The sequence below is a fragment of the Neophocaena asiaeorientalis genome, unplaced genomic scaffold (assembly GCF_003031525.2).
Source record: "Neophocaena asiaeorientalis asiaeorientalis breed wild unplaced genomic scaffold, Neophocaena_asiaeorientalis_V1.1 scaffold264, whole genome shotgun sequence".
Taxonomy (NCBI): Eukaryota; Metazoa; Chordata; class Mammalia; order Artiodactyla; family Phocoenidae; genus Neophocaena; species Neophocaena asiaeorientalis.
Window position 1 is genome coordinate 678,837 of NW_020185332.1, and position 19,370 is coordinate 698,206.

The 19,370-nt window shown below is 49.2% G+C and overlaps 1 protein-coding gene across 1 annotated transcript in view; it reads right to left on the reverse strand.

Annotated features, from left to right (window-relative positions):
- MAP2K1 (mitogen-activated protein kinase kinase 1) overlaps window positions 1–19,370 on the reverse strand; it is an 81,080-nt gene that overhangs the window by 6,966 nt on the left and 54,744 nt on the right. Inside the window, exon 6 of the mRNA XM_024735162.1 lies at window positions 2,150–2,274. Within this exon, the coding sequence (XP_024590930.1) occupies window positions 2,150–2,274 (125 nt within the window). The remainder of the gene's footprint in view (window positions 1–2,149; window positions 2,275–19,370) is intronic.

The following is a 19,370-nucleotide window of genomic DNA, read 5'->3' on the forward strand; positions in this document are numbered from 1 at the left end:
GTAGAAAGAACACTGGCCTTGAGAGTAAGGAAAGCTGAGTTCTAAGACCAGCTTTGCCACTAACTCACTGTTCTTGGGCAACATCGAAGAGTAGAAAAGGCAAAGGATCTGGGTTCAAGTCCCAAGTCTGGGACTTACAAGCTAGGTGATCCTGAGCCTCAGTTTCCTGGGGCTAATGAAATGGGACTAACAACATAACAAAATGGGGCTAATGATGATAGTAACAACATAACAAAATACCTGCTCTACTAACTAGGGCACTGGAAAGGTCAAATCAAATGAAAATGTATGTTAGATGTTGCAAAATGTTATGCAAATATGAGTTGTTATTGGTGAGAATAGTCAAAGAGAAAGAAATATTTCTTATATATAATATATAAATATAAATATTATATATAGTGCTATACAAAAATTATTTTTACTGAGCATTAATTGAAATAGTACATGTATTTCAAGAACCCTACCAAAAAACAAAAATCTTTATTCTGACCATCGTGCACTTATTTAGACATCAAATTCATTTCACCCATAGGATTTTTCACTAACTCCAACACTGAACTATTTTGGAACTGACCATGTAACCACAAAAACCCAAATCACTAAACCCTGGATCGATATAAGTTCCAGGGCCTGTTCATCGATTTTGAACTTGATAGTTGGCAGCTGAGTAGCCCAGGGTGCTAGCTGCTCAGTTTTTAGACATTTAGGGAAGAAGCTGAAGAGCTGACGGGCTTCATGCCTTTAGCCACTGGAATGGAGGGGGTGGCGACGTGGGTCAGCACCAGGTAAGTCATGTTACCAGTGGCTGGAGCCAGTGTGGGCAGGGGACAGACAAGAAGGAATGAGGGTGTGAGCAGGACCTTCCACACAGGGCGGTCAGGAGCAGCTGCCAAATCTTACCTAAGAGGCAAGTGAGAGCCTGCAGTGCAAAGGGGGACTGACCGGCAAGGAAGCCTGGCTTTCAACGCCGGCTCTGCAAGGTGAAGTGGGCAGGTCACTTCACCTCCCTGAGTCTACATTTCCTTGTCTCTAAAATGGGTACACTAATCTTTACTTCATGGGACAACCATATAGATCAAAGAGGGTCACCACTCCAGGATGTGAAAGTCCTTGAAGAGTGTACAGAAAACACAACGCGTTAAGATGCCCTGAGCCCCCGTGCCGGCCCCTCCTTCCACCTCCGCGAAGGCCTCCCACTCACTCCAACTAATGCTCCTCTACTCTGCCCTGGCCAGCACTCACCCAGAGCCACATTTCCCCTTTCTGAATTGTACTCACGAGCGTGTTAGCCATTTACTCACTCATTCAGTCAACCAAACATTCACTCACTTGCCAAGAATTCCCTGAACATCTACAGCGTGCCAGGAGCCAAACCAGACGCTTGGGACAACAGAGACACCTCCGGCCCTATCCCTGCCCCCCAGGGAGCTGGTTGTATGGGGGAAGCAAGAGAACATGCCAATGTCACCCCTGGGCGTGGTGGAAGCCAGCAGGGCTGGAAGCAGGAAACACCAGGTAGGTGTGCTGTGGTGAGAGATGGGCAGGTAACTGGGAGACATGCAGTGAGGAGGGAGAGAAGAGGCTGGACTGGGGAGACAATTCTGAATAGACTCACAGGAGTTGGGGGTTGCTAGATGCTAAAAGGATGGGGAGCTGGGAAGAGAGGTTAAAGGCTGATGCTCAGGTTTCTACCTTGAAAAACTAAGGAAACAGTGATGCCATTTACTGCTAATGGAAATGGTGGGGCAATGTGGGGTGGGGGCATGTCTGGGCATGTCAGTCTGAGGGTCTGAAGACGATCAGGCAGAGGTCCTGAGGGTAGCTGGAGCTCAATGTCTTCAGAATGGAAGCCAAGCTCTGGGAAACATCCAAGTGCCAGTGAGAGCTGAAGCTGTGATCCTACTATCTCTTCCACTGAGTCAGGGCCCCAGGGCCCCAACCATGCTCCAAGGCCTGTGAAAGGCCAAGACCATCTCCCCATCAGACTTTGATCTCCTCTGGGAGGGGACCACAATGCCTCATCCCTCGTTCTTTCTCACCCACCCCCATCACCCAAGCACAAGGGTCTGGCTCCGTAGGGGAAGGCACCCACTTGGCTTCTATTCCTGATCAGATAAGAAGCTGGAAAAATGGAATGAGGTGCTCATACCGACATGTAGGACCTTGTGCCCACGAAGGAGTTAGCCATGGAGTCGATGAGCTGCCCGCTGACCCCAAAGTCGCAGAGCTTGATCTCCCCACGGGAGTTCACTAGGATGTTGGAAGGCTTGACATCTGTAGGGAAAAGAAAACAGAAAAGTAGAGAATTGACACAGGTAGGTTGGGAAGGGGAAGGTCAGCGCTCCCCAGACAGACCAGCCCTGACCACGAATGCCACGACACACCCCAGCCCCCATCACAGAACCAGCCCTTGGCTTAGGAGCACTGGACACCAAGGCCCCTTATTGCCCTTCGTTCAGGGCTCGAGGAAGGGCTGTCAGCAGAGGAATGAGAAGCTGCTGTAGAAGCGGGACAAAAAGCCAGTGTTTTACACTCTTTGAGAATCCAGACTGGGCCAGATGACCCACAGGAAGGAGTCAATTACCATGAATAATCAAGATTTCAAGCTCTGTTGTTTCAACTGCCCCTGTTGGCAAGACACAATATCTGCTGCTGGATCATAAGGTAGGAAGACATAATAAGACCTGGATGCTTGCTGAGGCTACAGACCAAAGACTAAAGGAGGATGGGATGGAGGCAGGAACTCCTATTATTTTTTTATTTTTTTGCGGAATGTCCTATAAATATCACTTAAATCTATCTGGTCAATTGTGTCATTTAAAGCTTGTGTTTCCTTATTAATTTTCTGTCTGGATGGTCTGTCCATTTGTGTAAGTGAGGTGTTAAAGTCCCCCACTCTTATTGTGTTACTGTCGATTTCCTCTTTTAGAGCTGTTAGCAGTTGCCTTATGTATTGAGGTGCTCCTATCTTGGGTGCATATATATTTATAATTGTTATATCTTCTTCTTGGATTGATCCCTTGATCATTATGTAGTGTTCTTCCTTGTCTCTTGTAACATTCTTTATTTTAGATTCTATTTTATCTGATATGAGTATTGCTACTCTAGCTTTCTTTTGATTTCCATTTGCATGGAATATCTTCTTCCATCCCCTCACTTTCAGTCTGTATGTGTCCCGAGGTCTAAAGTGGGTCTCTTGTAGACAGCATATATATGGGTCTTTTTTTGTTTGTTTCCATTCAGCGAGCCTGTGTCTCTGCGTTGGAGCGTTTAATCCACTCACATTTAAGGTAATTATCATTATGTATGTTCATGTTACCACTTTCTTAATTGTTTTGAGTTTGTTTTTGCAGGTCCTTTTATTCTCTTGTGTTTCCCACGTAGAGAAGTTCCTTTAGCATTTGCTGTAGAGATGATTTGGTGGTGCTGAATTCTCTTAGCTTTTGCTTGTCTGTAAAGCTTTTGATTTTTCTGTCGAACCTGAATGAGATCCTTGCTGGGTAGAGTAACCATGGCTGTAGGTTTTTCCCTTTCTTCAATTTAAATATATCGTGCCACTCCCTTCTGGCTTGTAGAGTTTCTGCTGAGAAATCAGCTGTTAACCTTATGTGAGTTCCCTTGTATGCCATTTGTCGCTTTTCCCTCGCTGCTTTCAATAATCTCTTTGTCTTAAATTTTTGTCCGTTTGATTACTATGTGTCTCCGTGTGTTTCTCCTTGGGATTATCCTGCCTGGGACTCTCTGCACTTCCTGGACTTGGGTGGCTATTTTCTTTCCCATGTGAGGGAAATTTTCAACTATAATCTCTTCAAATATTCCCCCCCCCCTTCTCCTTCTGGGACCCCTATAATGCAAATGTTGGTGCGCTTAATGTTGTCCCAGACGTCTCTTAGGCTGTCTTCACTTCTCTCCTTTCCTTTTTCTTTATTCTGTTCCATGGCAGTGAATTCCACCATTCTGTCTTCCAGGTCACCCATTCATTTTTCTGACTCAGTTATTCTGCTATTGATTCCCTCCAGTGTATTTTTCATTCCAGTCACTGCATTGTTCATCTCTGTCTGTTTGTTCTTTAATTCCCCCAGGTCCTCGCCAATCATTTCTTGCATCTTCTGGATCCCCGCCTCCATTTCTTTCCGAGGTCCCAGATCATCTTCACCATCATTATTCTGAATTCTTGGAAGGTTGCCTATCTCCACTTCATTCAGTTGTCCCTCTGGGGTTCCATCTTGTGACTTCATCCGGTACATATTCCTCCGCATTTTCTTTTTGTTTATCTTTCTGTGAATGTGGTTTTCATTCCACAGGCTGCAGGATTGTAGACCTTCTTGCCTCTTCTGTATGCCCTTTGGTGGATGAGGCTATCCAAGAGGCCTGTGCAAGCTTCCTGATGGGAGGGGCTGGTGGTGGGTAGAGCTGTGTGTTGCTGCGGTGGCGGAACTCCTATTATTGACCTCATGCACAGAGCATGTGGGTTTTATAAATGTGTGTGCCAGGGGCTGGGAGCCAGCTCTTGATTCTCTTTCACTGAAGTCACATCCCTAACAGCCTGCTCAACTCCATCTACCTGTTAGTCAGGGAGAGTCTCTTGCTACCAAGGCCAGAGAACTAGGGAGGCCTGAAAGCTGCTCCTCAGGGTGAAGGCACTGCCCCCAGCACCAGCCCCATTCCCCTTCCCTGCACTCGGACCATCCCCACGGCCCGCCCTGGCTCCCATCACCAATATTAGTCCACTGGCTCTTCCCTTTGCCAAGAGGTGAATTTCCAAATGTTTTTCTTCTACCATCTCCTCTGATTCAAACAACTGCCCCGTGAAGCAGGCAGAGCAGAGCCAAGAATTCTCACTTACTGAGACTTGGTAAAGGCCCCCAGGGCTTTGTGGACAGACATCAGCAAAGCAAACAATGAGGCCGGCTCAAGAGCAGGCCAAACCCAGGAGCAAAATCGTAAACCCTGCCAGGGAATCTGACGGAAGTAATACAGACACGATATAGGACATCTGGAGAACCAGAGGAAAAAAATGAAACCCCCATAATTCCAACCTACCAGAGCCACTATTAACATTTTATTATTTTCCCCTTCAATACTCATATGACTGTGTTTATTTATCCTTAAACAGATTCTAACAGATCCATTTAAGTATCTTTCCAAGCGTAAACTGAAAAAAAAAAAAAAAATCACCCTCTCATATCCCAGTACGTCCTTCACCTGCCTACCTCCCCTCATCAACCCCAGCCTGGGTCAGGTCCTAACCACAGCCCCCAGCCAGCTCTAGCCTCTCTCCACCCACCACAGGCTCCACCAGGGCAGGGATGCTGGCTATCTGCCTCGCCCCTGTAACTGCAGAGCTAGGACAGTATCTGGTACATAGGAGGTGCTCCAAAATGCCTGTGAGTGAACGGAGATAAACTCACCATGTACACATGCACACACTCAGCACCACGGGTGCTGTCTTCTAAGACCCAGCCCTCAACGTGTCACAAGACACGACAGCGCAGGATGCGAGATCTTTCCAAACCCCTTGGCAACCTCCCGTGTCTCTCATGTAGAGACTCTCAGAACACAGGCATCAGAAACAGCCTTACAGGGCATCTGGTTCCTCCCCTTCATGGTGGAGACGAAAAGCCTACAGCCCAAAGGGATCCAGGAACTTGACTGAGGTCACACAGCAAAAACTGGATAGAGCAGGAACCAGAACTCAGACCTTGTGATGCCTGGACCTGTCCTCTCCCCACCCTCCCTGCTGCCACATCACTCATTCCCGTGTCCACTGAGCTCCTGCCACATGCCGGCACCACACACGTACCTGGGACACAACAGCCAGCAAACTAACCCAGTTCCCACGGTCACAAAGCTTACGCTTTAGTGTGAGGAGACAGACTAAGCAAACCAACAAACCAATGTGCAGATCAGGTGGTCTCAAGTCCATGAAGAAAACAGTAACAAAACCTAGTAAGAGCCCAGACAGTGAGGAGGCTGCTGCTGCGACAGGGAGATGAGGGAAGGCCTGTGTGCAGGGATGGCCCTGGAGCACTGACCCGGGGGAAGTCACGTGGTGAACCGTTCGGCCTCCTGGAAAATTATTTCAAACACACGGGGAGGTTATAAACTTCAGGGGCTCAGGAAACAACTTTTCATTTGTTTCTTCCCAAGCCTGGGGTTAGGACCGGCCCCGACAAACACTTCCCGCCGAGGAGCCCTTGGTCCTCGTCTCCACAGCACCAAGACCCTTCTCCAACAGAGGACAGATGCCTGACCCTGGAGGCCAGTGTGTGCAAAGTGAGGCTGAGTAACAGGCCGGAGCCGGGAGAGCTGGGCACAGGGAGGCGCCCCAACATGAGTCCCTCCCTCCACCGAAGAACGTCCCAGCCTTTCCTTCCTGCAACTGGACCACGAAGCCCTGAGCTCCCTCACCTTCCAACGTTCCCATGGCCGGTTTAGAAATGACCTGCTAGGCCTTGTTATAAAGCAAAAGAGTGGCACTGGCTACAGAGACAGGGGACCTGTATTCAAATCCTGGCCCTGCCGCCTGCTCTACGTGCAGCCTTCAGCCAGTCCCTTCACTTCTGTAGTCTGTGGTCTGTGTATCAGTAAAGCAGTGATAACAATCCCAGCTCTCGCAGCCTCACCAGATGGAGACCAGGATCAATCGAATGAACTGTGGGCATTTAAATAGCACACACGTTACAGGATCACAAAAAATGATTCTTTCACGGGTTGCCCTCTAAGACAAGCAGTTCACAGCACCAGACACCCACTCCCTCACTCCCCCCTGCTGGTCAGACACCACTCTCCAGGCCACAACTGCTGCTCCAGAGCGGCTGCACTGCCTCTGTGACTGTCCTTGTATCTGATTTCTAGTCACATGGCAAGCCAGCCTCCTTTTTTGCAGACTTATATAACGCCACTCTCCTCCCTCCCTGGCTGTGGCTCCTGCTTCCGCCACCTGCCCCAGGGAACTTCGCTGCCTGGGGAGGCTGCAGAGATCCATGCGGGTGGGGGCCAGAGTGGAGCAGAGGGAAACCCTCACGGGGGGTCTCCCTGCTTGGACCACATCCATCCTGGAAGGCAGATGCACACACAGGGCCCCTCCTGGTGACCCTGAAGGCCTGACAAGAAGTTGCTTGGAGACCTGGGCACTCCACTCCACTCCAGAGCGTGTGGCCAGAGCAGCCAGGCCAGGACATGCTCCTTCCCGGCAGCCCCGGCCAAGTCGGGCTCTTCTCTACGGGCAGAAAAGAGGTCAGATAAGGCCAGAGAGATTGTTTCCTCCAACTGTCAGCCTCCTGCATTTGCTTCCCACAGTCACTGCCTCTCCTTCCTCTGCTCCGGTGCCCAGCAACTCCTCCCCCAGCCTGTCTTGCACAGTGACCGGCACTCCTCCCATGGGACAGCCCCCCGCACAGAGCCTGCCTGGCAGTACAGTCCAGGCCCCTCAGCTTGCCCTTCCAAGCCCGCTGTCCTGCTCACTTCTGCAACTTCTTGCTGCAGCACGTCTCCGTGTCCACCTTCCCCAGGCTGGGGCTCGCCTGCCTCTCTGTGCTGGTCCCCACCCCTAAAACCTCCTCCTTTCCCACCCACCCGTTCACCTCTACATCCAGGCGCCTGGTTCTTTTGAGTGCCCTTCCCAGCATGGAATACTGCCATGCTTTGGAGCCCTGGGAGGTTTAATCGGGCTTTTCCTGCCACATCTTCCCTAGCAGCAACCTCAAACATTGTTCACATCACAGGCGCAAGCCCTCTCTACTCCCTGAGGCCTCTTCCGGCCTTGGGTTCTCTTTCTGACCCTCCAATACTAGGAGAGTGAGGCTGGGAGGAGCCCCAGCGTGTGGTGGGACACTCTGTATTCCGCAGCAAGCATCCACCACTCTCTGAGCTCCCAGGCTGACAAGCTTCCCTAGGAAACCTACAAGATGCTAAGGTCTGAGACCCAGATCCTGCCCCGGCTCTGCAGCAATGAAGATGGATAAACCCTCCTTCTTCAAAAATGATTAAGGAGGTGTTATGAAAAAACTAAGTGGAAGAAAGTATTTTCTTCTCTGCTATTCTCTACACCAGAAATAACCACTATTCAAAGCCTCCCGAGATTTCCCCCATGAGCACATGATATTAACTTGACGTCTGAGCATTTTCTTTCTTTTTTAAATTAATTTATTTATTTATTTTTTCCTGTGTTGGGTCTTTGTTGCTGCGCATGGGCTTTCTCTAGTTGGGGCGAGTGGGGACTGCTCTTCGTCGCGGTGCACGGGCTTCTCATTGCGGTGGCTTCTCTTGTTGTGGAGCACGGGCTCTAGGCGCGTGGGCTTCAGTAGTTGTGGCTCACGGGCTCTAGAGCGCAGGCTCAGTAGTGGCACACGGGCTTAGTTGCTCCGCGGCATGTGGGATCTTCCCGGACCGGGGCTCGAACCCGTGTCCTCTGCACTGGCAGGCGGATTCTTAACCACTGAGCCACCAGAGATGCCCCGACTTCTAAGCATTTTCTACTCCTCTTTGGATTAAAGAATTCAGCGGGGTCACTTGTTTATTCTATAAACACTAATAAAGTACCTGCACTGAGCTATGAGTAAGAAGGACAGGTCCCTGTCCCTGTCCAGGCTGTCACCACCAGGGGAGACAGAACTCAACCAATTAGAAGCCAGCCAACCTCGGAACACACCACAACAGCTCTGGTTCATTGAGCACCTACTATGCCAGGCCTTTTAAATATATTGTCTTCTTTAATCCTCACAACAATGGTGTGAAGTAAGCATTATTAACCCCTGCGCACAGACGAGAAACACTGAGGCCCAGAGTCTGGGAGTTATCTGTCAAAGTTACAAAGTAAGGTAATGGCAGAGGCCAGAGTAGAAGCCATAGATTGTTTATCCAGAGGCTAGCTAATCTGGGTCTCAACAACAGAGCAAATGGCAAACCACAGTGGGTTGTACTCCAAAGTTTCAGAAAAGCCATTACTAAGTTGTGGGTGAAGGCGGTCAAAAGGCACACACCTCCAGTTATAAGATGAATAAGTCCTAGAGACGCAATGCACAGCATGGTGACTACAGTTAACAATACTGTATTGTATATTTGAAAGTTGCTAAGAGAGTATATCTTAAAAGTTCTCATCACAAGAAAAAAATTGTAACTATGTAAGGTGATGGATGTTAACTAGACTTCTTGTGGCCAATCACTTCACAATATACATGTATATCAAACCATTATGTTCTATATCTGAAACTAATACAATGTTATATGTCAACTGTATCTCAATTTTTTAAAAAGTTGTGGTTGGGAAGCAGGCGGGGGGGGGGATCACTCACATTACCAATGAAACAAGCTTTATCTGGGAATAGGAGCTGACTTGGGGTAGGCTGAAATCCTTAAAATCTGGTTGTAAGAGAAAATAATTCTGAGCTCCAGTTTAGTGAGCAAAGCGCTTCCTTCTCAGCTCCAGCTCATTATCCTCCTCCTTGACAAGTTTAACTGCAAGAGACGTGCTGACAGCAGGAACTAGAGGCTGTTTCCCACCTCCTGATTAACAAGTGAGTTCAAACAGTGAGCCTTCGGAGCACGTGTGCCAGGTCCTAACGAGCAGCTATTTTTATCTCTCCACTTTCAAGAGTTTTGCAACCACGTCCAGCAACTGCATTTCAATTTCTGCTTCCCTCCCAAGATTCAGTAGGTTTTTTTTGTTCTTTCTTTTTAATTTTTTATTCTTGGCTGTGTTGGGTCTTTGTTGCTGCGTGTGGGCTTTCTCTAGTTGTGGCGAGTGGGGGCTAGTCTGTGTTGCGGTGTGCAGGCTTCTCATTGCGGTGGCTTCTCTCGTTGCGGTGCGTGGGCTCTAGGGTGCACAGGCTTCAGTAGTTGTGGCATGTGGGCTCAGTAGTTGTGGCTCACGGGCTCTAGAGAACAGGCTCAGTAGTTGTGGTGCACAGGCTTAGCTGCTCCGAGACATGTGGGATCTTCCCGGACCAGGGATCGAACCCGTGTCCCCTGCGTTAGCAGGCAGATTCTTAACCACTGTGCCACCAGGGAAGTCCCTGATTCATTAGTTTTGAAATGCTTTCATTTTCTACCTTTGTGTACCCCTGTCTGCAAATGCAGTGCTCATCCCTGACCCAAAAGGCACACAAATGCTGACCATTAAACAAGAGATGATGTTGCAAGAGTTCAGGATTTGGTTTTCATCAGCACAAATTTGAAATCAGGTAGTAACAATAGCTACAGCAAAAGGTATAGGGGTTACAATAAAGGGAGAGGGAGAGAAGGGAGAGAGAAAAAGAAAAGGGGGGCTTCCCTGGTGGCGCAGTGGTTGGGAGTCTGCCTGCCGATGCAGGGGACACAGGTTCGTGCCCCGGTCCAGGAGGATCCCACGTGCCGCGGAGCGGCTGGACCCGTGGGCCGTGGCCGCTGGGCCTGCGCTCTGCAACGGGAGGGGCTGCAGCGGGGAGAGGCCCGCGTACCGCAAAAAAAAAAAAAGAAAAAGAAAAGGGAAAAGGGGGCAGTAAAGGCAAGAGTTTATGGATCCTGGATTCCCTGATCTCTCATTTCTAATGAACCCATACTAATGCATGGCAGAGCAGCCCTATATTATAGATATGGAAATTAAGGCTCAAGTAGAAGCCACTTGCCAAAGACCACAGAGTAACCTTCCCATTAAAAGAACATGCCTTAGAGCAGTATACTTCCCTTTCTAGACTACGTGGGCGACTTCAGGAGACAAGCAGATATTCAGTCTATCACAAAGCCAATCAACCACCTGTGGGCAGAAAAACAACACTGGCTAGCTTGGATGCTTATCATCTGTACTTCAAGAAAGAGAAATTAGCTTAAAAACCTGCTTTGACCTGCTGAAAGCTAATTTTGCTCAGCAGGAGGAGAGGAAATTTTTTAAAAAGATGGAAAAAGGAACGGTAGAGGTAGGTCGGAGATCTGTTCAATTTTAAATGGAAAGTGGGAGAGAATTTCTAATAATATCACCATAGTTATGGTGATCCAAGCTGCACCAAAGTAAGGCATTGCCATTTGTGCCTGGGTCAGGGTCAGCATGGTTCACCCGTGAAGTCAAGGTCACTCACCAGTCGTTCCTAGCTTAGCTTGAGACAGGTCCTAAAGGAAATGCCTAGGAAGTCATTCGCTCTTGCCAGGTAAGGACAAACGTAAGCTAAGTGGAGCGGGAACATCCTGTGTGACCTACTGAGAAGGACCCTCCCCACCACATACACTAACTGGGAGAAGTGCTCCTCCCTGACTCCAACCAGCTGCTCCAGGTGGAGCGTGACAATCGGAACCCCGTCCCCTGACGCAGGCTGGGCCACTCCCAATTCCCCCATCCCCTGGCATGGTGATCTGGCGGGTCTGGGTATGTGACCAGTATTAGTCCAATTAGAGCCCTTCCTTAGGATTTTCTAACAGAAGCTGGGAAGAGATCTTGCCTCCCTGATAATGAGACTAAAGCCCAGAGGCAGTGGTTCCCATGTGGTAGAGACGGCTGGCCTGAGAGAATAAAGCCAACATCAGAAGAGAAACAAATGAGAGAGAATTAGCAGGTTTCAGGACATTCCCCCCCACCCCCCACCCCCGCCCACCCCCGGAAAAGGATGCCGAAATCTGCAGATGCTCAAATTCCTTATATAAAATGATGCAGTATTTGCACATAACCTGTGCACGTCCTCTTGAATGCCTTAAATCATCTCTAGATTACTTACAATACCCAATACAATGTAAATAGTTAAAAATACAATGTAAATGCTATGTAAATGAAGTTTTGCCTTTTGGAACTTTCTGGAATTATTTTTTCCCAAATATTTTTGATCTGCAGGTTGGTTGAATCCAAGGATGCAGGTATAGAGAACCGACTGCACACCATAATTGAAGTATAGCAGCTAATGTCATTTGAGTGCTTGGACACAATCTTCCCTAAGGCCAAGCTGCATTCTTATTCTTCCTGAGGTTTGGTGAGCTAAGCCAAAAAACAAAAACAAAAAACCTCTTTTATTGTTTGAGCTAATTCGTGTTCACCAACAACCAAGAACCCTAACATCCACTGATTCTTACCATCAATTGGCATCAAAAATTACATTAAGTAGGTATACAGTGTGGTGTGGAAATGGTAGCACCAACTTTGGGGTTAGGCAGATCTGGATTTGAATCCTAGCTCTACCAGCACGAGCTGTGTGACCCTGCAGGAGGCCAAATTACAGAGCCTCCTGAAGCCTGTTTCCTTGGCTGTCAGGTGGGAACAGTAATTCCTACTTGATGGTAGGTACTAAGGGCTCAGTAAATAAGAGGAACTACATATGAGATACACAGAATGTAGAGTTCAATGTCTCTGAAGCTTGGGGGAAAAATAAGAGCTAACATTTGTTTGAGAAAAAACACAAGCAACAGAGAGAATCAGGTCCTGCTGGGTGGGGTTCCTACCTATGTGGGCCCTCCCCAAGCCCCCACCCCACCCCGTCAGTGCCAAGAGGATCCATGCTGTTCCCCAATAGTTTCTGAATCATTCACTCTTGCTAGTCTCTAATCCAGATGCCTTCTGTATTCATATTTATTCTACCATCCTTCTAGTCTTTTTTGTTTGTTGGAGGGGAGGGGGGAGAAAGGGTTACCTCAAAGGTAACCCCTTAATTACCTCCCTTCACCTACAGAAGGGAGCTCCACCAACTATTTGCTCCAGGTATGTTTTGCTAGAATACTCAGGGACTTGGGCCTGGGCTGTGTCTGGGATGGACGTGATGCTCGCTGGGAGCTGCGGTGGGGGTGGGAGCCCTTCCTCCTGCCCCTGGACAAAGCAGAGAAAGCCAAGCTTCAGAGCATGCAGGACAAGGCGGCCCAACATGGAGACAGGTGGCCTGGGATCCCAGTGGTCTTCCATTCCTGCCCCGTCCCTTCCTGAGCTCTGGCAACATCTGGCCCTTGGGCTGCCCAAGGGCCCCCAGATCCTTATAAGGAAGTCCTCTGTTCTGTTTACACTGACTCAAGTTGGTTTCTGTTACTTGTAACAAAGAATACTCACCAAGAGGCTTCCACCTCCTCCGGGAAGCCTCGCCTGACCCCTCTACACCCACAAGGCTCCCTTCTCCCTGGAGCTCTTACCATGTATGTCACTTATCATGTCAGTAGGTTTGCCACCTTCTTTTAGTCACATTTTTTCCTCTTAAAAAATCCAAACATTCACAAAAGTAGAGAGAGTGTAACCATGTACCCAACATCAGCCTCAACAATTATCTACGCATTGCCAGTCTTGTTTCAACCAAATCCCTCAGTTTTTCCTTCGTGGGGTGGGAGGGAACAAATATTTTAAGGCAAATTCCAGACCTTATGTCAATTCATTTTCATTCATAAATTTTGTTTGTTTGTTTTTTTGCGGTACGCGGGCCTCTCACTGTTGTGGCCTCTCCCGTTGCGGAGCACAGGCTCCGGACGCGCAGGCTCAGCGGCCATGGCTCACGGGCCCAGCCGCTCCGCGGCATGTGGGATCTTCCTGGACTGGGGCACGAACCCGTGTCCCCTGCATCGGCAGGCGGACTCTCAACCACTGCACCACCAGGGAAGCCCCTCAATGTGCTTTTAAACGCCACAAACTTGACTCTGTTACACATACATGGTCCACGAGTTTCCTCTTCATCTGGTCCTGAGGACAGTTCCAGGAGATGGAGAAGGAAGCAAGATTACCACTAAATGAATGAAGGTAAGGCTCAGAAGTGATGAGGGACTCTGACAGGATCACTCAGGGAGCCAATGGCCGAGCCTGAGGGAACCTTCCATGAGCTTCTGTCTGCAGCCAGGACGCTAAAGGGAAAGGGAAGTAGTGGCTCTGAGGCCACTTGGTGGGTAGCAGCTTTCTGAGGACTCACTGCCTGCCACTACCAGCCAATGACAGCACCGCATACACTTCACAAGGCGGCAGGCACCTCCAACAATAAATTTTGAAACATGTTGTTTCCAAATGGAAAAAGCAAATCCCACCATGTTTGTTTCTAATTAACCCGGTGCTGTTAAGCCTAATGCTGGTTCCCACCCTCAAGCTGAGACGCTCCAATAGACTACGTTGTCACTCTGTAGCGTTGGGCATGGTGAGCTGGGCTCCACCTTGCTAGGGCAGTGGTTAACAAAATCTGCCCCTTCTTTGGTCACCAGGTCACCAGACTTCCAAGTCAAACCAGCTCTCCTGGGCCCACAGTCCTCCTCAGGAAGTTATCTGTAACTGGGGAGAGCGGCAGTACCCCCAGCCCCGAGTTTCCCTTAGAAATGAGGCTTTGTGATGTGAGAAGGAACAGGACACAGCTCTGCCGGGATCACCTCTCAGCCTAGAGTAGCAGGTCTTTCCTAGAGTGAAGAGGCACAGCCTTAGGCCTTGGGTCCCTTCCACCACCCGCCTTGGGGAGGGCCATGGGGCAAACCTTGCGGCTTCGTTCCCTTGCCTTCCCCATCCATCCATACCAGCACCTGGCCTCTGGTCTCAGGGGCTTTGCAGGATAATCTCTCCCAACCTGTGTCCTCTTCACCCTCCACTCGGTGACTAACCCTGACTCAGACCCACATTCTTTCTTCCGGAACCATGTCAACAGCCACCTAACTGACCTCTCTCCCCTCTCGCCTCACCTTAGCTGCAGCAGCCAGAGGCCTCCTCCTCCAAGGACAGCTTGCCTCCCGCCTCCCTTCCCTGTGCAGGAGTGCCCCTCAGCTCCCCACTGTCCAGGCTAAAATCCAGTCCCTGCGCATGGCGGGGAAGATCCTCCTCAATCGCTTCAACTAATTCTCACTTAACTCCCACCAATTACCACCAGGAATCCTTTGTTCTAAACACCCCGAACGACCTGCTATTTCCTGCAAGGACATATATCTATGTTTCCCTGCCTGTGTGTCATCATGACTCATGTGTTTCCCTCTACCTGGAATTCCTTTCACTGACACTGTCACTTGCGTAACTTCTCCCTATGCTTCAGAGCTCAGCCCAAATACCACCTCCTCCACGATGCTTCCCGAAAGGGATCTGAGGAAGCGCTTTCCCTCCTCCAGCGTCCCATCTGCCTCACTTGAGATGCTAAGAAACAAACTTGTCTGGAGGCATAATCCATCGCTGTGGGTCTAGCACTGAGGTAATTCTAGAGAACATGACTCACATTTTTTTTTTTTTGCAGTACGCGGGCCTCTCACTGTTGTGGCCTCTCCCGTTGTGGAGCACAGGCTCCGAAAGTGCAGGCTCAGCGGCCATGGCTCACGGGCCCAGCCGCTCCGCGGCACATGGGATCTTCCCGGACCGGGGCACGAACCCGTGTCCCCTGCATCGGCAGGCGGACTCTCAACCACTGTGCCACCAGGGAAGCCCCGTGACTCACATTTCTAACCAGAGACCACATACTGGATTCCAGCTATCAATCAGCCACTCTGTTTCTCTCCATCTGTAAGGTGGGGCAGTCTAGACAGAGTCCAAAGAAATCTGTTCTCCCTGTAAATTCACTGCCCCCTTGAGGCTGTCAACACATGGCTGGGGGATGAGAGTGGCGGGCAAAGGAAGCAGACGTGTAGCCAAGGCCACCCGCTGGACACCACGGGCAACCTATGGGTTGAGGCTCAGATGACACTCCCCTGCCACACACGGACAGGGACTGTGCTCAGGACAGAGCCCTGTGCGCAGCCTCAGGGGCCACCCTGACTCTCCTCAGGGAAGCCTGGCTGGCAGGATGCCAGGAAAGCTCTGGCAGGGAGGACAGTGCCTTGCAAGGGTCACTGAAGCAGCCACTCAGAAACTCATTACATGCGCGTCTGCCACCAACAGCTTGTAAAACAACAAAACAAAAACAAACTTGGGCCACTTCAAATCTTGCCTATCGGCGCCAATGGCAAGTCTGAATGAAGGGAGAGGAAGACTTTAGAGGTTGAAATCCTGACTGTTGTGAGGACCCTGTTCCTCTGGAGGCTGTTGCTGGGATCCCTCGAAGTGCCTCGGAGACTCCCAGCTGTCCCCAGGCCTAGGATCCAAAAACACTCTCATAGTCTCTGCAGAGGGCTTAAATCTCATCCTGACCTGAGAGCTCCCTGTTTTCACAAAACTCTTCATCCCGGGCAATTAGGAACTCTTTTGGAGGGTCCTCGGAGCCGAAAGGTCCCAAGGTACAAACGACTCTAGCTCTGCAGAGAACCATCGCAGCTTGCTCCAATCACAGTCTGGCTGGGCGTCCCCTCAGGCCAGCTTTCTCGGTACACTACAGCCCAGGCCACTAATTCAGTGCTGGGCATAAAGATCAGGGAGATTACACACCGCTTCATCTGACAAAAGTTAGAGAAAAATAAGCTGAGACTTAATTTAACACTGTTCTCAGCATTTACTGCTCTTCATCTGCCAGCAACTCCAAGGCAGAAATTATTCACCAGCTAAGTTGTATGAACTCTGCATTGATCTAAATCACATAATGCTTCTTCAGGGTCTTAATCAAAACAAGATTTTTTGTTTGTTTGTTTATTTATTTATTTTGGCTGCACCGAAGTCTTAGTTGCGCCACCTGGGATCTTTTAGTTGCGGCATGAGGGAATCTTTTTTAGTTGCGGCACGTGGACTCTTAATTGTGGCATGTGGACTTCTTAGTTGCAACATGCAGGCTTCTTAGTTGGGGCATGAGGACTGTTAGTTGCGGCAATGCAAACTGTTAGTTGCAGCATGCATGCGGGATCTAGTTCCCTGACCGGGGATCAAACCCGGGTCCCCTGCATTGGGAGCATGGAGTCTTACCCACTGGACCACGAGGGAAGTCCCAAAACAAGATCTTGATAATGACAGGGGGCTAAGAAGCATGGTGGGCTGGCAATGCAAATCACTGCTTTAAATGGCATGAAGCACAGCTGCATCTGAGCCCCCCCATACACACCTTAACTCATAGCCTAACTACTTAGGTCAGCTTTGGTTGAACTAGACCTCTGACCTCCTGCCACAGTGAGTGGAAAGACTACACAGAAACCTTTGGAGCTAAGCCCTCCCAGAGCTCCAGGATCGGGGAAATACCCTCTCTCCTACCCATGTCATACACCGATTTCATGAAGCACCTCAAGTTAATCAACTCACAGCTGACTTTTGTGCTTAAATTCTAAAGCTTTCTCAGTTGGGGGATTCTTCTTCCCCTTAACTCAGTGGTCAGGAAGCTTCTTCTGTAAAAGGACCAGAGAGAAAATATTTTAAGGCTTTGAGGGCCACACAATCTCTTTCACAAGCAACTATTCAACTCTGCCATTACAGCACAAAAGCAGCCTCAGACAACACTTAAAATAAGCCTGGCTGTGTTCCAATAAAACGTCTTGATGGACACCGAAATTTGAATTTCACATAATTATCATGTGTCACAAAATTCTGAAAAACAAATCTTAGCTTGCAGGCCATACAAAAATAGCCAGCAGGCTGTGCGCTGCCCATTTTGCCCACCCCTGCCTTAAACGCTTAATTATTGTTTTGATCCTGTGTTAGCAGTTTTCTGTCTTTCTGACCCAATGCTTAATATTATCTATAGTGGGACAACTTTTTTCACCGTAATTTGCTTGCTTTCAGAATCTGTTCCTCCCATCGTCTAGTTATAGAACTCCTCTTTTTCATTTGGGATATGCTCCTCCACAATAGCAAGTGTTCCTGCTAGGGTGCCAATGAAGGGACCCCATCAATCCTGCCCCAGAGGTGGTTTCGTAACTCAGGATGGCCCACCACACTACTCTAGTCCCCTGGACACAACAAATGGTCCAGGACTGGGCGGGGTCTCCAAGCAGAGCCAACGAGTGATTCAAGCGCTGACCTAGATGCTGAGGAGGCTGGGCGGAGCTTTCTCTGGGATACGGAGCACTAAGGACTAGAAGTATCGGGCTAGTGAGGTCCGTGCTGCCCCCAGTGGAGAGAATCTGACTGAAAAGGAAGCCCACGTAAGGAGGAGTAAAGCCAAGAGGTGACCAGAGTCCTGAGGCTATCATTTCAACCCCATATTCATCCCTGCCTTTGGACCTCCTGGTAACTCAAGCCAATGCACTCCCTCTTTTGATTAAGTAATATTGAGTTAGGTGCCTGACACAGCCAAAGAATCCTGACTAATTATATCACATCAGATTCTTTTTGACAGTTGGCAGCATGGCGATTCATGCACAAAACAATGACACTGGCTGTGCTCCACCACGCACGCGTTAGAATCACTTACAGATATGTCTCTTTTCCCCTGTTAGACTCTAAGCCCCCAGAGGACACAAGTCATTTATGAGCCATCTTTATGCCCTCTGCAGTGATTCACCCAGTACCTTGCACTTGGTAGGTATTCAGTGAATATTTTACAATACAAATTAACTTTTCTTTGATGGGGGAAATGTCTACGAGAAGGGCAAGTAAACACAGAGGAACATGTGTGTGTACCTACCCACGACTATCCACCAGAATGTCACCCAGAGATTTCAGAAAAAACGTACACTCCCAGAGGGACCACAGATCTAATCCCCACCTCCCGACCAACAGCCCATAAGCCACGCACACCAGGCTGAGCCGCACAGACGGCTGCTCCCTTTGTACACCCGGAGGAAACAGAATACAATGTCCGCACGACACCAAGGCAGATCACAGTGGACCGCTTCACCATGGATGAAATCCAGAATAGCTGGCCACAACTTCAGACACGGGGAATACTGCCTCTACTGGTCCTGCCCAAGAAGTCCTGTTCCGCGATGGCAGAGACCAAGCACTTCAGGAACCAGAGTGAGAACCTCCTGATCTCCGGGTTCCCGTACAGCATGGACACATCAGAAACATAGGAAAGGCAGCCACAGGCACACTCACAGCAGTGCAGCTCACTAGCACCAGGACACGCTCACCTGGTCGGAGAAAGGAAACTGAAAAACTTTCAAGAGGCTACTACCTAGCTGGAAAAACAGGACCTAAACGGTACCTGAAAACAGTTGCTCACCCCCCAAATACCATTATTGTACTTCCTCTCACTTAAAAAGTAATCTGTAAGTGCAGGTATGCCTAATTTTGTATCACTGACATATTCCCACCCCCTAAAAAAAAAGTTTGAATCAAACTGATATAATTTGCTTGCCTTCTTGAAGAGTCTGTGAGAAATTGGATTTGAAAATTCCTCTAGTGAATGTTTTGAAAAAGCAAAGAAGTGCCCCTAGGGAACTTGTGCTAAAAGTTACTTTTGTACATTAGTTTTACTTAGAACAGGGCACACCTAGACATCACTTTCAACCTAATAATTTAAAATCCTGTCACCTTTGCCCACGGATTTGCCAACCCGTACCCACACTCAGTAGGAAGGGATGGTCGCTTGATACTTGCATGACTGTCGTGGGAGCGTACGCTTAGGGGCAGTCATGGTGGCCCCCTGTGGGAGGTGACTCAGCCTGCAGCCGCCCCCCCCCCCCCCCCC